The 22,636-nt window shown below is 43.0% G+C and overlaps 1 protein-coding gene across 1 annotated transcript in view; it reads left to right on the top strand.

Annotated features, from left to right (window-relative positions):
• The first annotated feature begins 5,778 nt into the window (after positions 1–5,778).
• LOC131267650 (high affinity cAMP-specific and IBMX-insensitive 3',5'-cyclic phosphodiesterase 8) overlaps positions 5,779–22,636 on the top strand; it is a 101,198-nt gene continuing 84,340 nt past the window's right edge. Inside the window, exons 1-2 of the mRNA XM_058270577.1 lie at positions 5,779–6,105; positions 7,579–7,678. Coding sequence (XP_058126560.1) covers positions 5,779–6,105; positions 7,579–7,678 — 427 coding nt within the window. The remainder of the gene's footprint in view (positions 6,106–7,578; positions 7,679–22,636) is intronic.

The following is a 22,636-nucleotide window of genomic DNA, read 5'->3' as shown; positions in this document are numbered from 1 at the left end:
ATTTAGTTTTTAAATATTTTGTTTTTTGCTTTTTCTCATATAAAGGAGAAAAAAGACACCTAAAGTGTATTTTCGTAATCTCCCACCTAACACTGTTGAAAGTGATTGTTCGTAAGGGTAAAGATACACACCAAAGGATGTGTTCTACATTAATAAGCATTTTCTCTCCTTCTTATGTATTGTCCTAAGCGCAATCCCTTGTCAAAATGCAATCATGAACAGCAAAATTGGTTATTTTATCCAATTTGCAGACCTAATCGTAGGTACGATGTAGATATTAATGGCGTTTTTTTGTGAAAAATGGTTTCCTCATTTGGAAGACGTATCTTATGAACTTTTTGTTTTTTGATAGTCCTTTTTAAACAAAGACATTTAAACTTCAAGCGATAAATATTTCATGCATAATTCTACGAAAAAAAAACGCGAAAAAAATTATGCTTCAAAACGGTTGCTGTAAATGAATCTTTTTCCTATGTTACACAACAGTTACATCTTCTCTAGCCTTTGTCTTTATGACTATCTGCTACACAAAAATCTATACAAAACTTTGACAAGGGTTTTACGACTTTCACACAACTTTAGCAATATATCTCCAAGCTAAATAACGTCCAGAGCTGGTGTAATTTTTCATTCACTAGCCACTAGCAGGCGGACATCCTTCGTCAAACCGGGCACTTAATAACCCATTAAAGTTTCATCACGCTATCTTCCGTTGCTCGGTGGGCGTAGAATAAAATTAATCTACTTATCAAACGGTTGGCAAACGTATGGGTCCGCTTCCGGATTGTAGGAAAAAAAACGAAACAAAACGGACAGTAATAAAAGTAAACAGATTATGCAGCTAAAGTTTTTCTCGCTTCTGGGACCGCTTTCCTATGCTAGGGATTGGTTAAGGTCCTTTTTGGGATGGGGAAAAAATACAGGAAGGATTGTTCAATGTGTGTGCGTGTAATTGAAAGTACACATAATATAGTGGATACAAGAGGATTTGTGGGCTGAAATCCTGACCGAGAACAAAAAAGGAAACGAAGTGGAGATTTACTGGTAACTCATTATCGGCTTTTATCGAACGGTAAATCTGGTACCGGAGGCATTTGTTTTCATCGCCTCGTGGACTACATTTTAAGGGTACTGTTTGTTCGTGGCTCTATCGTGCTTAACCAATTTGGCACGCTGGTAGGTTGATGTTTTGGATAAAGAATAGGCATTGTAGCAATATTGGGGATTACTTTTAAAACCAACATGGATGCAAACAAAATGCTAAAGTTAAATTTCTCGAAGACTACTGTTTATTATCCCTCCCACGCTGTATCAGTTGTATCGATGGCGGTGTTTATTCTTTTCATCCCTCATTAAATATAATAAAGTTAAATCCTTTCTTTGCATTACATGATCTCAACACGAATGATGAATGTCTCATTTCATCCTTGTCATGGAATTGTAATCAACTTATCAATCGAAAAGTTATAAACCAATCGAACAGGCTTACGACATGTTTAGAAGTGCGATGTCGATACATTCAAGCTATTTTTAAGTTACCTTTCAAAAACCTTAGATTTGGATCCTAGGTTACCTTGGATTGTCGTTTTCAGCAAATTATGTTTATTTCCTCTACATTTACATGATATTTATTCTGAAATAGACATTACTCTTTTCAATAACAATGTTACTACGGAAGGATTAAAGCACTATATCGTTGAAACACTACTATCTACACAAGTTAATCTCGGATCACTCGCAGAGTTATTCTATCCACTGCAAAAAGGGTTCAAGTAGTTCACCGCCACCCAACCGAGCATCACACCCCCTCAGTTTCCCTTTCCTGAGAAACCAACCGAGCCCGTCGATCGATCGTGCACCGCGAAGATATACATCGCAGCACACGCATCAATGGCGGTACCGTTTCCATAATAATCTCGGCCCGCGTGCACGGGTGCAAAATTTCCATTGAATGGTTTTTAATTAACTAAAATGCGGTTGTTGGCGTGTGTAAGTACGTGCAGTTGCGGCCATCATCCGCTCGGTTGCCAGTGCTTAACCCCAGAGTGCCAAGGGTGGAGTATTACCAAGTGGTTCTCCTCATAATGGTGTTGGAAGTGTGTTTTGTTTCGGAAGAGTTAAAGTTGACTAGCTTTAAGCCAATGATTTTCTGTTTGGCAATAGTAAGCCAAATAAAATTGTTGCAAGTCCGGCCCACAAACTGATGTTATCCGGCTTGCAAGAATATATGTGTGCCTTTTCCAAAAAACCCTTCTAAATTTTTATCGGATTTGTTCACGAATGCAGTTTTTTTAATACCGAAAAATGAAGGTTAAAATTGTTGAACGAAGTGTTCGTTACCAGGTGACTTCCTCGTATACTTTATGTTTTATTTTTTCTAACGCAGTTGCATTATTGATCGTTCAAAAATTTCCTAGTCTCGAGACTTACAACTCTTTTATCCAGCGATAGAAACTCGCTTACTTTACATTTAAAATAGCAACATTCAAGGAATCAAATTTTCTAGCGAAATAAAATGATGCTCGAAATATTTATAACATCTCAATGGTGATTTATTTTAATCAAAGAGAGCAGTAAAAACAAGATAATTAAAAATACTGTAAGTAAGGAAAAAAGTACAAATAAAGAAATTAATTAACATCACAAAAAATCGAAATTAATAAGCTGAAAAAGATCAAAATTCAACAAAAATAAGAATAAAATTGTTTGAAACAGTACTACTTTGTACAAATGTACCTTTTGTACATTAACTTTGAATACATCGTTTTAGCTATTCGGTCCGCGCTTTCGATTTCGTTTTAATCATCCGGCCCTTTTTAGAAATTGTATGCCGACTCCTGCTTTAGAAGACTCTGTAAAATTCGCAAAGCGTTAAGGATAAGAATGTAAAATAAAAGATTAAACCTTTTTGCAATTTGTTCGATGCATCAAAAGGTTTAACAGATTCGTGCTTTGCTTAATCTCCGTCCGAGCAGCCTTTGCAATCTACTTTCGATCCAGTTGCTTGCCAACCTTGTTCTTGCTTCTAACGAATGTTCCGGCGGGTTCGACGCAGCAAGCTGCAAACGCGCAAAACGACGTTTTAATTTCATTCATCGACTTCGATCGGCGGTGATTGTGGTGGGGCATTGGTTGCTTTTGAACGATTCTATTTCCTCTATTCTTACATCAACCACGATTAAGCTTGTTTATTCATTCATTTTTAATCTTATGCTATCCTTCTTTTCGTTTTTATTTTTCCTACAGGTGGTTGGCTGGAAACTGTTTAGTACACACTCACCCGACTGGAACTCTCGACGGTGCGGGGCAGTACAGGTTCGTTAACGACGACCGATCACGCACTACCGGTTGATCTTGCGCGCAGCTGTTGAGAGCAGTTACCACAAGGGAAATTAATACCGATCGATTCGCAGAACGTGCATACAAAACTTGGCTCGACTTGGAAAAACCACGCGGGTTTCCACTTTTCTGCTGTACTGCCTTTTTTTTATTGTGTGTGCGGAGTTTTGCCGGTCTTTTGAAGTCACTATCGGAAGCCCACTTTGAAGTAACCTGGCCCGGCGCGTTCACCGTTCAAAAGCTGCCCAGCCTCAGGGTCAAACCGGACGGACTGGAATTGACGCATTTATGAGATCACGCGCCTAATGATATGGTTCGTGACTGATCGTGAAAAGAACCCAAGTGAACCGATAGGAGGGAGTCGCAGCGTTTCGAGCACACAAGATCACAGTTTCACGTAAGCATCCGTTGCGTTTACGACGTGTCGAAGACGGGAATTAATCCATCGTTTCGGTTTCATTAAAGTGACAAAGTGAATGTGAACAAAAGTACAATTTTATCTACCGAACTAAAGTTAAGATATTAACGATTGTCTATAGTCTTCTCCCAATACTTCGTTTTTCATTTGAAATTGAACACAATTCGTATCAATACTAGGCGATTTATCGAGTCTGAAGTAGAAGATAATCTCGTTCTACTTTCGTGCTGATTCGAGCGAAGTGAAAAATCAAAACGAAAAAAGATCCGACCCATATTTGTTCTCCCCTTGTTGTTTATCCATTTCCCATCAACGGTTTCCCGTGATCGGTGAACCATCTGTTCGCTGTTGGATTGCTGCTAAAGCTTTTTCTTTTCGTCCCTTATTTACGTTCAATTTCATCCCCCCGCTCCCCCTTTATTGTGGTGGAAAGGTTACGATGATTGGAATTTTTATTCACTTTTTTAAACGCTCCATTATGCGCAACGGTTCGCGAAAGTGGGTTGGGCCCCTTTTGGTCCTTTCTTCGCCCGTGACAGAAGTGACGGGAAAATTTTGGGACGGTCACTTATATTGTCCGGAAAATCCGGACAACAAGGGGCCACAACAAGACGGGTCGCCAATTTTTCACCTTCTTTGTCCCGTCAGCGTGTCCTACCGACCTGGTTTTGAGGAAACGGATTTGCTCGAGGTCGACTACACCCCACACGGACAGAGTGGATGTACCGGTGTATTATCAACGTGGGATAACCCCACTGGGTAACGTTGTCCATCGTTCCGAGGAAAACCGGCAATTTTCGGAAGGCCAGGTCAAGTGATCGATCCGTGGTTTACATGGGGCACATTTTGCGAAAGCCTCTCATCATACGCTCAATTACACCGTATAGCCGTCTCGAGATGTACGTCGTGTACCGAAAGGAACCGTCGGTTTACGTTACGACCTGCAGCAATGTACCATTTTTCCGATTCTTTGCCTCCATCTCGTGGCGTGTGCTACTAGGAGGTTGGCATCAAGTCGTCACCGCTTTAAGGACACGGCAGCCATTGTCGTTTCGGAGCAACGGGTGGCGAGTGGCTGGGCCCAGGTGGGGGTTGCGAGGAAGAAGGATATACTGCTAAAAATAAGTCCGTAAGATTAATGATGTGCAAAGAAGCTGATAATTGATTCCAGTGAGTTCATTTTAGCTTTTCGGCGGTGGCTTCGCGACACGACGCTGGCGAAAGCCAAACGGAAGAGGTGGAAATTTGCTAAATGAGCAGTGAGTGAGTGAGTGAGTGAGTGAGTGAGTGTGAGCGAATGCAACACGCGGCCGGAAGAAAGTAAAGTTGGAAGCGTTATGAGCTGTGGATATTAAGATTGTGAAGAAGAAAGGACCCACCATTAGACTAATACTCTCGGCCGTGTCCAGTTGGAGGATAATTTGCAGTCGTTCCGGCACGGTTTCCCTCACGGCCGACGTTTTCCCGTTCGGGTGCACTACTTGGTTCCAACTAATGAATAAATGATGAGCTGCTTCCGGTGAGAGAAAGTCCGACCCACTGCCTCGCGGGTAAGACACATTCCTATCCCGTTTTCCCCCCGTGCGAGGAAAACAGAAGAAGAAAATGTGCTGGTTCCAGTATGACGGTGTGCTGCGAGGAAAAATGCCAGCTCACGTCGCCACGTGGTCGATGCAACCGGTGTGTAAGGGGGTGAGCCGAGAGAATTCGGTTGCCTTCGTGGTTTGCTGAAGCATCCCCATCCCGAAGGATACGCCAACCCGAGTGTGCGTGCATGTTGTGATTGTGCTGTGCTGGAATGAGTGAAAATTAGTGGAGTTTCTGGCGTGTTACATTCCGGGAGTGGAAAAAAGTAAAACTCAACCCGGTCAACGGTTTGAGACTTGAGTGTTTTGCTCGAGGAAAGGAAAAGTTGTCGTAGAGTGTCTTTTTGAAACGAAACAAGCGTTTGGAAGGTGCTATCGTCTTCCTCTGTGCGAGCTGTCCTTCGGTGATCGGGCGTCGTCCTCCGTGCCCGGTGCATGTGGTTCACTGGATACTGCTGTGGCGTGAACGGTGCGCGCACGGCCGCGACAGGACACGGCGACGACGGCCAGGATCGCGCCGGTATGGGTTGCACGCCGAGCATCCTCTCGAACGGTAGCAACAATCAGCAGCAGCAGTCCCGCAAGGATAGTGGCCTGTACGTCGGCAATGTGGCGGCGGCTGCGGCGGCAACGAGTGGCAACGGGAGCAGCGAGTCCAATGCGGCCAACAACAACAAACTAGGCAGCCACGGCGCCGTCAACGCGACGATGGTCAATGCTTCCTACCCGGGAGCCGGCTCCAAGGATGGTGGTACGGAAAAGGTATGCATACAAAAACATTTAGTACAATATTTTAGTACATCTTTTGGGATTTGTTCCGTCAATTGTTCCATTACTACTTAACACGTTCCGTAGCTAAAATAATAACATCAACTGACCTTTAGTTTAGTTTTACCTCTTTTTTAGAAACGAAAAAAAAAGTGTGCTAAAGAAGAAGAAACGTTGACTGCCAAGCGTTTTTAGCACACTTTTTTAGAACAACCTTTTTTAATTTCATTTGTTTTAAACATTTATTAAACCGACCACTTTTGAAGGCTAAGCTAAAACTTCGCTTCCCAAAGAATTGATATAAAATATTATGACAATTTTTTTGTTGCATTATTATTTATTTATGGCTCAAAAACTTGTTAGAACTGAGTTTTGCTGTCACCCACTTTTGGGTGACATAGCAGTCAACGTGTTAATACAGATTTTTAGTACAAAATCGATCAAATTTGACTACCAAATTCATCAAGCCAACTGTTTTCGTAAACCAAGCAAAAACAAGACTTCCGAGAGGATACATTTTTGAAGTTGCTTTAGACGCATCAATAAATGAAAATGCAACATAATAACTATGTTGATATTAACAATTAATTCTTTGGGAAGAGGAGTCTTTGCTTGGCCTTCGAAAACCGTCGGTTTAATGATAAAAAAAAATGTATTTAAAAAGATTGTACTAAAAAAGTGTGCCCAAAATGCTTGCCTGTCAACGTGTTAATTCCCATTTAACATTTCAAAATTCTCACAATTTCTTTTGAGCGAAGCATTTTGGTTCCAACTCCCGGCAAATCATAAGATAAGAACACGTGCCTACGAAGATGTACATCGGCCAGATGTACACCGGAAACCGCAGCCTAGGGAAAACCAGATAGATAGAAACAAAGACAACTACAACAAAAAACAGAAACAAACATGCCGCCAAAGGTTTTTTGAAATTGAATGTGCACAAATTGAGTTGGGTTTAAATTGAATATGAAATCGCAGTGAAAGCATATTTATCGTTACCCCGTGCGCGCACAAAATCAATCACAAGCTGTCGGGAAACGTGATACGAGGGGGCTCCGGGATCGGCCCGTAGGACCGAAATAAGAAATTGGATTTTATCGCGGCGGGATGGTTGCCCTCGCCGTGGAGCAGGCTGCACACTGCAGAGACATCGACCTGCGGTGAAGCGTAGGATTGTTCGGAGTGCAAAAAAGGCGCCAACAGGAAAGTGGGAAAAAATAATAGAAGTTTAACAAGGTTAGCGCAGGTGAATAGATTTTCTGGAACTGTGAATCGAGTTACGCTAAACGTGTCTTTACCGGGACAATCTTTTTCTTTCTCCACGATCGAAGGGCGTACAAAACACGAACCGTAATCCCATTTGTCGAAACGCGAAGGGAAAACATTTGCCGGAGATGTGTCACTAAAAATAATAATTTATTTTGATTTGTTCTCACCCGCCCTCTGTGTGCTCTGTTTCATTTGCAGGAAAGTGCGAAAAAAGATTCCATCGTTTCAATATCCGCCACCGGTCACATTACAAGCTTTCCCGTCGTATCCACCACCGTGAGAAGACCGACCGCTGGAAGTAAGTAAATATTATAACGCTTCTATTTGGGCACCGTTTAGGGGAGAAGGGACCGTCGTGCCTGGCGTGTAGCTGTGCACAGTTTGTGGATGGGTGTTGATTCAGAATTGTTTAAAAGAAATGAAAGACATAAAACCAAATTGTATTTGCTGACGTCTGTGTTGAAACTTAATATCGAATCAATCGAATCGAAGCGTGTTTACCGTAAATCTTAAACCCTCGTGGGAGACTTTAGAAAACTTTTGCGTAAATCTTCTAGATTAGCGGCGGGAAGAAAAATGAATAGCGGTTGGAAAAGTATCAATGTGGCAGTTGGGTGCACAAAAACAAAATGATTTCTTGAACAAAACAAATTTTAGCAGTCAGTTTAATCAAAAACAAACTAATCAAAACATGTTCTGTTTTTCTCAATTTTTGAAAAGCAGCAGTTAATGCTGGTCCAATTATACTAGTGAAGTATAGAGACATGGAACAATTTTATGATAATTTGACTACTGGCTTGGGATAAGGTGCTATGTTGGGTTCGCTTTATTTCACCATATTTCTTGTTCGAAAACCTCACAAAACTATTTTGGTTAAGGCACGCGATTTCCTCAACTTGTGCATTGCGTTAATAAGTATAAGTAAAGCTAGAGCCTGCAGTGATCATATAATATAACCAACACAAGCGTGGTGGGAAACTACTAAATGTCAACGAGCTGTTTAAAACTAAAAATTTCTGCTTTGAAAGCATTTTGCCCCGGAGGTGCATTTTGTCCCTCGTTTCCCTAATGCATGTAGCGCCCAAAAGTATGCAATAAACACTCCTCAGAAAATTTTGAATATTCGTTAGACAAGCGTGTTCATAAAATCTTACGCTAGGCTTAGTTTGAGTGTATTTTGGGCGTTTGTATGAAACATGTTAGATATTGAATGTGGCTTTGTAGAACGGTAATGTTGCCATGCCATTGATGATGCGCTGTTGCCATTATAGAGCGCAACTTGTCAGATAAAACCTGCTACTTGTTAGTGTTTTGATGAGACTTTGGAATAAAAAGCCGGAAAATGCTATACGAGGCTCGTATTTGTTCTGTAAAGAGGCATGTAAATGGTTGGTGACATCAACTTAATAGACCATCAAACAATCACCAAACACTAACCCAATTCGCAGCGGTGTACCGTAACTCAAAAATAGGGTAATCGATTGCGAGAACCATTGTTGTGGATTGTTTTCGGTGCGCATCAGCAAACTTCCCTTGCCGAGCCTTGCTGTGTTTGTGTGGTGAGAGTAAACTGTAACAACAAACCGGCGAAGGTGTTGATTACACGTACTTATCGCCACACCGTACCGCTAGCCCCCCTGACGACCTCCGCTTCGTATCCAGGCTTCCGGCAGAAGTCACAGCATCGGTATCGGTCGCAACCGCAGTCACAGTGTCCGTCACTCGGTGGGCACATCCGTCCGGAATGCTGACAGCTGAAATACGCAACCCGAGTCCGCTTCGGCGTCCTCCGGTGACATGCTTGCGAGACAATTCACTGTGCGGTGCGGAGGGATTTGATTTGTTGTGGAGCAGCTCCGGCGCACAGTTGGAAAAGTTGTCGCACTGCTTTCCACCCTTCCCCCACCAGCCAACCAACTTGGTCATCAAACTCACACACACACACATACGCTCGCTGGGGCCATCGTGTAGGGGGATGAGGCCCCCGTACTAGAACTACTCGCCATGGCTACTAATGGGGTTGGCTAATTAAAAGTGACGCTTCGCTAACGAGATGAAGCCAAACAGTTGGCAGTTCGGTGGTGGCTTCGGCGAGTCGGAAGTGGTGTTGGTTGGTGCGAGCACGGGCCGGGGTGGACAAACTCGATCTCGTTCCGTCGATTCCGTTGGCAGCTGTCGAACAAATTGATATTCACACATCCAAACAAACAATCGACGTGCCAGGCGCGATGGCGTTTATGGAAAAAGGAAAATAGCAGATCGCTGGGCGGGAAGGAAGCGGCCGAGAATGACAAGTACCGGCTGCAGTTTGTTAGTAGCTAGTGGGCAGGGAATCCGATCCACTCGGTTCTACACTAGTACCGAATGTTGGATGTTAGTCTAGCACTTGTTTTAAGCTGGCAATATTGCGGGAAACTCATTGTTTTTCAATGCACTCAAGCGTAGTTTCAATCAATAGTAATTTAGTGCAAATATTAAATCATTATCAGCATAGGTCGACATAGGTTAAAGATATCTGACCATATTTTTTCCTTCGCCCAACATCTTCAAACATCTCCGAGAAGCTTGGAATTTGTGTTGAGATTGCATGTCTTCGCAGGGGCATCTTTACACAAATTTTTCTGTTATCGTGACGTCACCGGCAATCAAAACAATGGCGGTAACACTTGGGGACCGAAGATTATACGTCCGATAGCGTTGCGCGGTCGCGTTGTGGATTCTTATCTGCTTGCTGGGCGCTGTGTGCTACCACCGACCGTGAGAGGTATACCATGCTGCCCTTGTTCGCGCCCGTGTTTACGGTATTATTATTACCGTGACGTCTTGTTCGACAAGACCGTGGTCGCATCCGCGGTTTTCACTTCCCTATTGCGCTGTTCCCGGCCTCTTACGAACGCTGGGGCAGCAAAGCCAGCGAGAAAATGCGACTCGGCAAAGATCTGCCCTGAACATAACCTCCCTCTCACATCCCAACCATAAATGACGTACGGCGGGGCGCTATCGAAACCGCCAAAATGTTACCCCCGGGCGGCAAAGTCACTCCCTGTCGGCTGATAGTCTACTATAAGGCAAGTTTGGTTCGTCGTTGTTTGTACCTGCCAATCGTGCGTGATATGGCGCCACCGTTGTCAGCTGTCGGAACAATGTTTCTAGCCGGTGAAGATACGTGAAAACCGGTTACATGGAGATTCGCATAATGATCGCACATGTTAGAGCGATTTTTGGAAGAATAGACAGGGAAAATTGACATATTCCAAAATGTTTTCCCGTTATCATAAGTGTTTCAACATCGCTCAAATTTCTTTACACAAAGACAACTTTTTTTTCTCTTTTGCAAGTATATTTCATTGACTAACTATTTGATGAACTACTATCGCTCATCGTTATTTACACAAAGTGGACTGTTTTCCTCTTCTAAAATTGTATTTTATTATTAGATCTTTGATTATCTAACCAAGTCCATCGTCTTTCCCATTTCCAACATCGTTTTCGTGTTTGAGAATTGATTTAAGTTGTCTCCTTAATGTTGACAACTTAAAGGTTCCGACATTTGATATACACTTAACTTGTGATTAGAACCATTCTGATATATTATTTTTATATTTGTTTTTTTTACAACAGTTTTGCTGGGCCCAAATACGACTCAGACAAAGCTGTAAAAGGGTCAACTCGCAATTAAAAGATTGTTAAAGCTCTTATCTGGACTTTATAGACAGATATCATTGTTTCTGGTGCTACCACTGTTGTCAGTATCGGCCAACGTTTATAAAATTAATTAAATATTACACAAAAGCTTATTCTCAATCATAACCACGCCTGTTATGATGTTCGCTACTGATGGAACAGTCGGATGTGAAATCAGATTTCACCAACAAAAGATATTTAATTATTCCTCGATGTAACTCGTACTCGTCATTGCCTTTGGCTCAATCGACAGGCGAGGCGCATTTGTTCAGCCTTTAGTTGACTCTCACAACCAGCCAGCATGAGTGTATGTGTGTGTGTGTGTGCTAAAGCTTAATTATGTAATGTCTTTTAAATTAATTTTGCCTCCATTCACCAACCGAGCGCCTCGGGTGACATTGGGAAGCATAAGCGCGCGCACGCGTCCACGCTCAGCATCGCCTGCATCCAGCCTGTGAAGCGGCTCTAGAAGGAACCCAGAGGTGGGGCTCTCCCTGGTGTACCGGCTGCTGAACTGGTATGACTTCAAGCCGACGCGTTAATTGCATTGGGTTTCGGGCGAGCCCGTTTGACTGACATGTCAGTGGTGCCCTTGAACCGGGCGTCGTAGGAAAGTGAAGTTTTTTACCAGTCCTCTTGTGGCGGGAGCAAAACGATTCGGTAGATTTACTCCAGTTTTGCTAGAGATACTATTTTAAAATGAGATGCTCAAATAAATAGACCAGAAATTTTCCACAAACGAATCGTTTAGTAAGAAGTAACATTTCACTCCGTACAAGATTAACGATCCATAAGACCATAAGGCAATTATAAACTATCCTCAGATGTCGCTGCATGCGGGAGCTTAATGTTGCCACGATTAGCAAATGAGTTCGCAACCCTGCTCCGGCACTGGCTCGCACCCTGGCGTCAAATATAAATCATCCTTTTGGCTACTAATTTGCGTCGCCGCACACGGTCCAAGGTAATCCCGTGCGGCGAGCGTATTGACAGCTCGCCTCATTTTCGTCTCCATCATTTATCTTCCACCGAAAGGGTAGCTCCGGTGGCGTGGCACGAAGCCAGGCCGGACAGAATGTAACCGGCTGCCGAAAGTCATCTATTAAAAGTATATTTATTTAAAACAACCCAGAAACTACACATGTGCGATGAGATCGTGTGCGCGACAAGCAGGGGCGGATTGACGAATGAATCCACTTTGAGCGATAGCTGTCGGATTTCGATCCGGTGGATTTCACGAGTTCCATCCATCACGCCGGCGTATGTGTGTGTGTGTGTGTGTGTGTGCATGATCTCGTTTTGTGGCGCAGGGCACGCTGGATTAGGTCATAATTTATCGACCGAGCAGGTTGTTGGAGTCGCACCCAGTCTCGTTGGCTAGAGAGACCTCTTGCTTAGGCGACGTAAATCTCCGAAACTGCCGTGCACTGATTCGAGCCGAACGTCTACCGTAATCTTTCCCCGTTCACCAATGCCAAGCGTATTATGAGCTGTGGCGATCGCAGGTTGGATACGTTCATCATTTAAATTGAAAACTAATAATGCGTAGAAAATGTGCCACACATCATTTAAGAATAATCTTCCAAGCTAAACCGCACGTCTCAGTGGGTCGAATTAAATTAATCTCATTCATAAATTAAGATCCTGAAGGACTTCAACGGCGAGGGAATTTTAATGCAACAAAAAAACAACATTTTAATATATTTTTTAAAACCCAATCTCCATCACATTACATAATTCACTAAACCTCAACCTCCAACATTGCTGGGAGGTTTAAGCTCCGGCGTATTGGTTGTGGAGCGGATGTGCTTCGTGATCGCTTTCCGGCCCGATTGGAATCCCCGGTCCGGTTTTCGGCGTAAGCCCAATGTGGAAGGACCTCCGGGTGGGATGCTGACCTTCGCCGCCCCCTCACCGGTGGTGCCTTTTTAAAAGCCCAACTTCGACAAGAGGGGAAGAGTATAAGGTAAACACCTAGCAAGCAAGCGAGTAAGCAAGCAAGCTAGCAAGCAAAGGAGATGAATGCAAAAAAGACAAACCGGCACCAAATCGTAAACCCAACCCGTTTCTCCGAATGCTGGGCCGTGTGATGCAATAAAATAAAGATCGCTTCCATTTATGGAATAATTTACTTCTGTCCCGACCGAGAGCCAAACGACAATGGTAGGAAAAAGGGTAAAACACGGCGACAGAAATCGAAGTTTCTCGTGATTCGGTGTTCGTGATTGTGATAATGATTTTTGCCAGCCGCTGCGCGACGGAGCTCCTGCGTTCATCTTAAGCTATGCTTCAAAGGGTTGGGGAACCCGACGCGTGTTCCCACCGATCGATGGTTGCCGGTGCAGCTTATGGAACAGCTGGTCGAAGGATTAAAATGGGTTATTACTTGTGTGTTTTTGCACACCCAACACCCTGTGCTGCTGCTCCTTTTCACCCATCGATTTTTCTCTTTCGTGGGATAATTTTATTGCCATGGAAAGGTTATCCGAAACGTCTATGTAGCCTTCAACGTGCGGTAGAGAATGAATTTTTACGTCCATTTTATGGCAACCGCGCCGTTCCGCCAGAACAGAGCTCACAGTTCATCCGAATAACGATTCAGTGTCGCTTGTATCTGTAGGCTCGGTTCATGGGAAAGATGATAAATTATGTTTCGAAGTGTGGATGCTTTAACCTCTAAGGATTGAATGTTTTATTTCTTGAAATCATTTTTCCATTAACAAAAAATAAATTTAATAAAACCTAAGCACAACGCAATAAGCAATTAATTTCAAATAGTGCAAGGATGTAGATATAAATACAAGCCTTAAAAGTAAAATTTAAATTGCATTTCAAAGAGTCTGTATGTTCCTTATAAAATGGTTATGGCAGTTTCTCTTCATTCCGTCCGGAATTCTCTTTGATGTGGAAGATTTCTTTGATCTCACCAATGCAATAAGTTTCTCACTTCTTTCAGTAGTTTAGTTTCAACTTTTTTAGTTGTCATCGTAAATCTACCATAAGAATATTTTATCAGATATACAAATTTGAGAAAAAGCACAATATTTGACATCAAAATTTATATTTTTTTACCCTGATTTCATATCATATGAGGTTGTTTCTTGCCCCACGAAGGGTTAAAGTTGCTCTCCGTGATTTATGCCATCCAGATGTGCATTTTAGAGTTGAGCCAATTTGACTGCAATAAAAATGCTTCGACGATTTCGATCGTAAATCGAATTTAAAGACCTCCGTTAAGAAGACTTTTCCTCCGCCGGTAGAAAAAAACAACCATACCATAGTTGTGACTTTTGAAGCTGCTTTTATGACGCATGCTTTACTAATCCACTCTCGCTGATAATGCCATAAAAAGGTGTATCTAGCCAGCGCAGCTACCCACTAACCACTGAACAAGCATCCACTTTAACGGCAAGATGGATGAACCGATACGCGATAAGTGACACTGCGTGGTGGTTGGAATAAAGCTTTAATGTGGCGGTCACCCGGTGTCCCCTGACGGCGCTTGGCTGTTTCAGATTTGTGACATTTATCGACATCAGCCAGGCGCATTACGTTCCGATGCCACCCGTGTTTTCTTTTCGATGGCACCTTTAGGGCACTTTATCGGTCGATTTTATTAAAGGTTCGTTCCTCTCCGCAAAGCAGCAATGCGTCCGGTGCGCCGAGGGAACGGTTTAATTAATCGATTCTCATGGTTCATTTTGCAGCAGTGTCCCTTCGACGTCCCTTTCCAGCGTTTATTGGACATAAAAATGCAGTTTTTAACGGTACGTCACGGCCCGCCAGTGCCGGTTTACATTCATTTTATTGGGACATTTTTTCTGCGATGTTTTAATCGCGTGTAGGTAGGGAGTGGTCGATACTATGCAATGTCTACGTTGCCGGCGTTGTCGGGAATTCGAAAAAAAAGGAAGTGCGCTTTGGAGACAGGATATCACATATCCGGACGATGGTTCGTGTCCTGCTGTTTAGTACAATCGATTCTGCCCGGAAATGGCGATGGTGTTAGCCGGAGAGAAAGAACGAGAAAGGGTGTGTGTAGGACATAGCAGGAAGGGCTGGAGATTAGTTCCCGTCGTCGGAGAAGAATGCACCTTTATTGCAATTCTTTTTGTACTCCCTAACATATACTCCTGCAGGTCGTGTTCGCCAGGTCGCGTGTGCCATGCTGGCGATGGCGTCATGGCGACAAAAAGCCATAATTTATCAATTTTCTATTTCCATCCTGCGACCAGCGACGACCACCTGTACCCACAGTATGTGTGTGTGTGTGTGTGTGGTTGACCAGGTTGCCGTGCGGGTCGAGGGTAGAAAATAGTAGTAAGAAAAGCCATAAACAGGTAGGTTGGTTGGTTCAGGTAAGATGTGCTAGTTATTGTGCCTTTTCCCGGGGAAGAAATAGGACGAACGGTAATACTGCCGTGTTACGTTACGCTGTTTTTTCCTAAGCTTCCAGCACTATTTATGACCCCCGGCAACAAGCAGAACGGTTTTAGAAGTATTTCTGGGCGTAAGTAGATACCGGAGCGAGGATGTTGTTACTTGCAGTCAATCCCTGGTTCCGCAAATTACTGTTTGGTTAGAAAATACAGTCTAAAAGTAAATTGATCGTACATTGTAACATCTAGTTTCGTTGATTTTTTTTATTTCTGGTAGAACTACTTACAAATTTGTGAATTGTTCTGATGCAACATTAAATCAACATCTGTTTTTATCGTGCTCGAAGTTTGAAATCAACCAAAAATAGTAACTTTATTTATAATTGTTTGTGTTTTGTTTTCAAACCTTTCCACAAACCAATACTAATTGTATTTTATCAACACAATGTTTCGTTCAATGTAATGAAACGTTTCAATTGGTAGAGGGAATATTTCTAATGCATGGGGAATATTTTCAAATGGTAGAGAGAACATTGTTATCATATAGCGGAATATGCCAGACAGCTAGGAGAAAAGTGCAAACCCACTGTGTAGTTCTGCAACCGGATAGGGGAGAAAGATGGCAATCTCATAAAAAGCCTCGTTTATTGTCATTTGTTTGCATTGATCCGCATCATCCCTTTTATAATAATGATTGCACCGTTTCTCAACTAACGGAATCGATACGGTAAACGTGGAGAACTTCGAAATAAGAAATATTAAACATTTGGCGTGGAACTTCTTTGCTAAGAGCGACCTGTTCTTTGATAGCACGTATCGTAACAAGATAAAACAAGTGCGTGAAACATAGGTAAATATTTGTATTTTTAAGTTGGAAATATTTTTTGTAGAAAACGAAAAATTTAGAAAAATTGGGAAACATTTACCTCCACAAGGCGATGAGTTTTGTTTAATAAAAAAATTATTCCCCTAATCGATTGCAAAGTTTCCCGGTGAGTTTTCACGATTCTGCTTTCTTTTTGTCATATTCTTCTATATGATTGCAAAGTTCCCCGTTACCTCTGAAAATGTCTCCTATGTTGATGACATTTTCTCTCTGCAACTTGATGCATTCCATGGTATGGATCTAAATCCTGTAAGCATGTAACGATCGTGAAGATGCGTCCAACATTTCAGAAGTAAAATCAACTTTGTACTTTATTTCGAAACAGGTTTCTGCCAACTGCGCGTTGCTTCTCCAGTGTATCATTTCCCACGCTGCGGCAGAATACCGCGACACACACACACACGGATGGTTTCTTCCGCCGACGGTTCTTTATTCCCCGGGCGGCAAATGCCTGCAGCGTGACACGTTTTGATAAGATTGATTTAGCGAGCCGTGGAGAACCGCCACCGAACCGAACCCACGCTGGGCGAAAATTGGCGAAGCGCGAGCTACATTTTGCAACATTGTTGCAAACCGGCTGATTCCTTCTACCCGTAGTGGCCGAGCGCACCCCTAGGGCGAGACGATTCATTGTGCCAGCATTTTGGAATTCTTCTTCGTGACACGCTTGCAAACAAAAGCACGCCACCATTTGAAGGTGGAGCCAGCGTGGACCAGCGGATAAAATGGGTATGAAATTGACGCAAATGCATGTAATGCTCTCTTTTTCTTTTGGATCTATCCCGTCCGAGATGCGTCCGGCGAGCGGGTCCTTCGGTGGAGGGAATCGTGCACGTGCTGACGCATGCCGCATGTCCATTTGCATTTGGCGAGCGTCGGCTTAGGAGTGGCCAACCGGTTGTGGCCTTTTTAGATAGAGCCGGTTATTGTTGAGGTGCAATCGATGGAGCGCCTCGAACGCTTCCGGCTGCAAACTATTTAAAAGGAAAAACCTTTTCTGCGTCACAAATCCCAACTTAATTGTGGGTGGTTCTATCAACGGCCATTATAATGATTGTCGTTCATGTTATATATTTTTATGGTAATGGCGTATACAAGTATTACAGTTTTTACCGTAGCTTTCCAGTTTGATTTCCTTTTCAATTGCTTATTTGTCTTCATTTACTTACATGTCCCAAATAAAAAAATATTTTTATAAAATACATCAATTGAAAAGGAAAATGGGAGGATTAAATGAAAAGGCTCAATATAATTTAATTGTTTATGCCCAGTACAATTAAAATGTTTTATTTCACAAAAAGAAGATTTGGTAGGGCGTTTGCTTCCATTCGTTTATTGCCAAAAAAGGGAAAAATGTTCTCTTCCACGGTCGCAATCTTGCGCCGGCGGATCGAAGCAACAATCGGCTTAACACGCGCACGGCTCAGACGCCTACGAGCGTGAAGAGCCCTGCCCCAAGCGGCACGTGTTAATCGTGCGCGACTCTGCATGACGCCCACGATCGGCCTACCAACGCAAGGCCTAGGTCGACGGCGATGGCCGTTCAACTGGTTTGTGCGTGCGTGTGTTTATGTTCCTCGAATCGGCCACTCGAATCGCAGCCCGAGCGCGCGTGGGTGAGCGTGGCACACGCGCCTTGGATCACGATGACCGTGGATCCCAGCTTAATTCAAATGCAATGTGCGACCGCTCAATTCGCGTAGCATCTTGTGCGGGGGGAAATAAAACCTCCATCCTGATGTCATCTGCCCGCTACCAGCTATCGGTGCATCGGGTGCTTAATTTATGAAGATTAAAACTGCACAAGGTGTTTACCGATGCGATGAGTTGTGTTATTTATTGTCGAGAATGGTGTTAAGGTTTTGGATTGATTTGTCGGCTGGATCGGGTTAATTATTTCGTTGCCTTGCATATTGAAGCCGTTTGCTGCTTAACGCATGTTTGAGTTGATAATTTATTAATTTTTGGTTTTACTTCGTTGGATTCACGTGGATTAAGAATCATTTAAAATACGTTTTTTAAATCAATTCAAGTTTTGGTCAAGTAAATTCTTTTCATTTATTTTCAACATGTTCTTCTTATGTCATTATCTTTGTATCACTCCTGGCATTTGCATGTTTTTTTTTATCGTTAATTGGTTTTGTTTGCTTTCTTTATATTTTTCTACACAAAAAAACCAGAAAACTCATAAATTTTAAAACTACCGACGTATGCAAAGCACAAGTACGAAAACGCCCGTCAATGGAGTTGTGAAAGCAAAACAAAATGGCATTTTAGTTTATTCCCCTAATTGGGTCCAATCAAACCGATTGCCAGCGCTTACAAACTGCGTATTTGCGTGGATTCGGTTCTTGCGTATCGTTTGGATGGCGCATCGGCCTCAATTGAGTTGTGTTACAAAGGACGCAACATGGAAGGACTCCACGTATGAGCTGCTCGGATTTTACGCTCTTTACGCATATGGCATTATTTGCACTGGTATGCAATTAATTGTGACAAAAATAATTTTTGATTAGAATTAAAGCCATATCTCAATAATAATAAACTCAACAAAATGTTGAGTTATAATAAAAAGCCTGTGCTAAAGCAAGTTCTTTACAAGTTGAAACAAATGCCTTACGAAATGGAGACGCATGGTGCTCGAGCGCCCGTTTCTTCACGTTGAAGATGAAAATCCTGACGGACGAGATAATTATTTGCTGCCTGAACTCTCGTTTTAATGACTTTAAGCGAATCTTTTCTAGCCTGTGTACTTTTCCTGCTCGGAGCGCGGATATCTGTCGCGCAAAAAATTAATTTCAGTTTTCTGTTCCCCCAAGCATTCCCTTCCGCGGTGGGGTTTGAAATTGAAATGGAATGTGAAAAGTCGGACACTTTGCAGTGGCAGCACAGAGCGAATGATTAAGGATCTGTTAATTCAACAAAACGAAAGCAGAGCGAAGGGAGTGTGCTAGAAAAAAGAGCACACATAAAAACACACACGTCCATTTGTGAAATGGCCAACAGCTAAACATTTCTTCCCGCCGCGCCAAGAAGGGGAAAAAGGTGACGGTCGTCAACGGTCGTTTCTCGGTCAGTGGAAACCAATTAAATTGATTTAATGCTGCTGGCGGCGGCCGGTTCGTCTTGGCGTTTTCCGCAACCTACACCACGCGCCGCCGTGACCGGGACGCCACAGCGCATTTGTGGGTTGTTGGATGGTTGATGAATGGATTTTTATAAAGCACAGCTTCCACCGCCGGCGACCGCGTACTGGAATCGTTCGGGCGCGAATTGAGTTGTCGATGGTTTACTTTCGGGTGGCAGGAGGAAGGAATTTTGCAATTTGGTTTCTGTGAATGAAATGCCTGCGCTCCCAGTCCCAAAAAGGTTAAGCGTCACCTTGAGCATGTGTCGAGAGTGGTAGGATTTGTTTTGCTACTCCTTCGGGCGGTGTGTTTACCTTCGTGTGTGCGTGATATTTCACGCCATCTTAAGTGAGTTTTTGTGGTTGTTGTTGCCGTTATTGTTGTAAATCATTGCCTTACTCCCTAACCTCGGCGGAGGTGTAGGGAGGCGTGAGTGTCAAATGTCACACGGAGGAAATCCTTCCCCGGGTGCTTCCAAAAAATTTATTTCATTCTCACTTGCCGTCGCACGCGCCAAATGGGCAAGCCATAAATAGACATTAAGTGGCCACTTTTATGCGATGATACATTAGCGGTGCAAATTGTGCCAAATGGAAGTCAGTGCAGTTCTGCTACCGATGGAACCGCCATCGGTTCGATATTGCTCGTCGTTCGAATGGTCCTTTCCAATGGTGGTCGGCATGGTCGATTGTTTTTATTACTACGTTAAAAGCGTTCCCAGTGCGTTGTCTTTTGTGCGTGCAGTTTTTCACAACACAATCCCACTAATGGACGTCATCAACGAGTTTTCGTAAAAGGTTGTACAGCGTCAATAAATTATAAATGGTTAGGAACCGAACAAAAACGGTAGTGAATATTATAAATTGACCTATTTAATGGAAACAAAGGCCATGGATGCCACGGAAGCCACGTTGAATATAATGCACTGATACAATGAATGCTATTGACGTTCAAATATGTAATAGACTAAATAGGGAAAACTGACCGATTTATTGGGCTTCAATAAAATAATCCGGTACTACAATTTAAACTGCTATTAAAGCATTATTTAAAGAGTATCGCAAATCATTAGAATATGAACATTATAACTTCGCTTAAAATAATACAGTGTTTTCAGCTATACAGCAAATAACTGGAAAGCCAAATGCTAGCTTTAATCAATTTTCGAACAAAAGTTCTTACCGATACCAATTTTGTTTGATCGTATTTTTATTGAAACAACCAAATAGAAAAATTGATCGAAACAAGTTGTGTAAAGTTAAGCTATAAAGGGAAAAACAATTTATGATCGAAAGAGTAGAGAATGTAGTTATTTTTGTTTTAACAACTTTTAACAACCTGAAAACATTTTTTAGATTTTTTATCTTTCATTCATTTTAGCTATAAAGCATTTTCGAACGATTTGTTAACATCGTCGCTGTCAGTTTTACTTTCATGAGAAAACTTTTAACTTTTTGCTAATCGTTTTAATGATACAGCAATTTTAACGAACGAACGATTACTTAAAGCCGTCGGATTTTCAATTGATACTTCGTCAGACAAGAACAGCATCAAATTTTCTTCTGGTTTCTTAAAAGTCTGTCTTGAGACGTTTTCACGTGTTTGGTTAAATAAACTAATGTTTTTAATGAAACACGATACGATATTGTACCAACTTATAACTTATGTACTTGTGTATCACAAGGCACATCAAAGCAGTTTTACACTTTGCTTACTTCAGCTGCAGCTAACGTCGATGTTGGTAAAACAAAAGTGGGCAGTTAGAAGAAGCTAGAGGTGTATTTAAATTCATGTGATGCCCAAATCAGCTTTAAAATCCTATTTTTCATTTCCCTTTCCTTCATGCATTACTTCACTGCAGGAATTTAAATCCGATTAAAGTGACTTATGATGAATGAAGCAATCAATTAAGCGCGTTCAAAAGAAAATCATAAGCATGTCCATTTCAAGTAAATCTACTTGCAGTTGTTTCCGCACGCAACTCATGTGCAGGGTTTGGCTCGCTAGGACATCGTTTGTTCTTGTATGCCACGCAGCCCAAGGTCCTAGCAGCGTTCACAGTTTCGGCCATCACTCATGCACATCATCACGCCAATAAAGACGGGTGCGGGCATCGTTGAACATGAAGCGGGTCACGTGAGGATAAAAAGAAGGTGCGTCACATTCGCATCTCTTCGCCTTGGTTTCCAAGCAAGGTTGTAAGATTGCAACCCGTGCGTTATGATAACTGCCACCTTACGCATCAACAAAATGTGCGTTGCGAGAGGTGGCCACCCCTTAACCTTACCGCCGAAGGCATCGGTGGCATTAATTTCTTTGACAGACGAATGATGCATGACTCTGCGCCGCCGCATGCACGCGAGCTGCAAATTAATCTTTTCATCGCCGGAGAAGCGCGAGGAATGTAAAATTGGATAAACAATGTCGCCCGTCTGGTGGCGGGCGGGCCACGAGAAGGGCATGCAAGCGGTGGGGTAGGTTGGGCTGGCACATTATGTATGATTATTTCACACCTTCCCGCTGGAAATCGAAACATCGCTTGATCGACCCCGATCGTTCCCGGGGCGAATCATAACGAGTTCGTTGCCAATGGATGTCTTACGAACGAATGGTCAGGTTAGGGCTCCAGGGATGAGGTGGTGCTGATAATTTGTGACAATTTTTTAATCAACATAGCACGGCTTGCCAGGAGCGAACGGAACAATGTACCCTCGATGACGAGGAGTGTTGCATAACGAAGGGCAAAAGCCTCGGGGATGCAGAGACTGTGTAAAGAAGGTAGTTCCAACCTGCTACAGGGAAGCAACATCTCTGGGTTGGCAAAAGAGATCAAGATCCCAGCACCTGGTATATCAGAGCGGTCCTCTCGGAAAGGGTCCCCCCAAAATGGGCCGACCGCCACAACGAGGTCAGACCTGGATGAGAGATTTTGCCCCGTTCGGTTAATTACAACGCTCTCGGCCCTGGGCATGGTCTCGGGTGCGTGATTTCGTGCACCATTTGAGCACGCACCAGGGAGAACCCCAGCGGGTCCGGGTGCGTATCGAATGGCACAATGCAACATAAATTGCTCATGTTAAACGTCGCCCGGGAATAATGTAATTGCACGCGTGGTACTGTTGTTCCACTCGCACAAGCGGCCACTCTGGTCGTAAGCAATGGCGTTCCCGGCGACGCAG

The sequence above is a fragment of the Anopheles coustani genome, chromosome 2 (assembly GCF_943734705.1).
Source record: "Anopheles coustani chromosome 2, idAnoCousDA_361_x.2, whole genome shotgun sequence".
NCBI classification, from domain to species: Eukaryota; Metazoa; Arthropoda; class Insecta; order Diptera; family Culicidae; genus Anopheles; species Anopheles coustani.
This window is presented reverse-complemented; position numbering and strand designations above follow the sequence as displayed.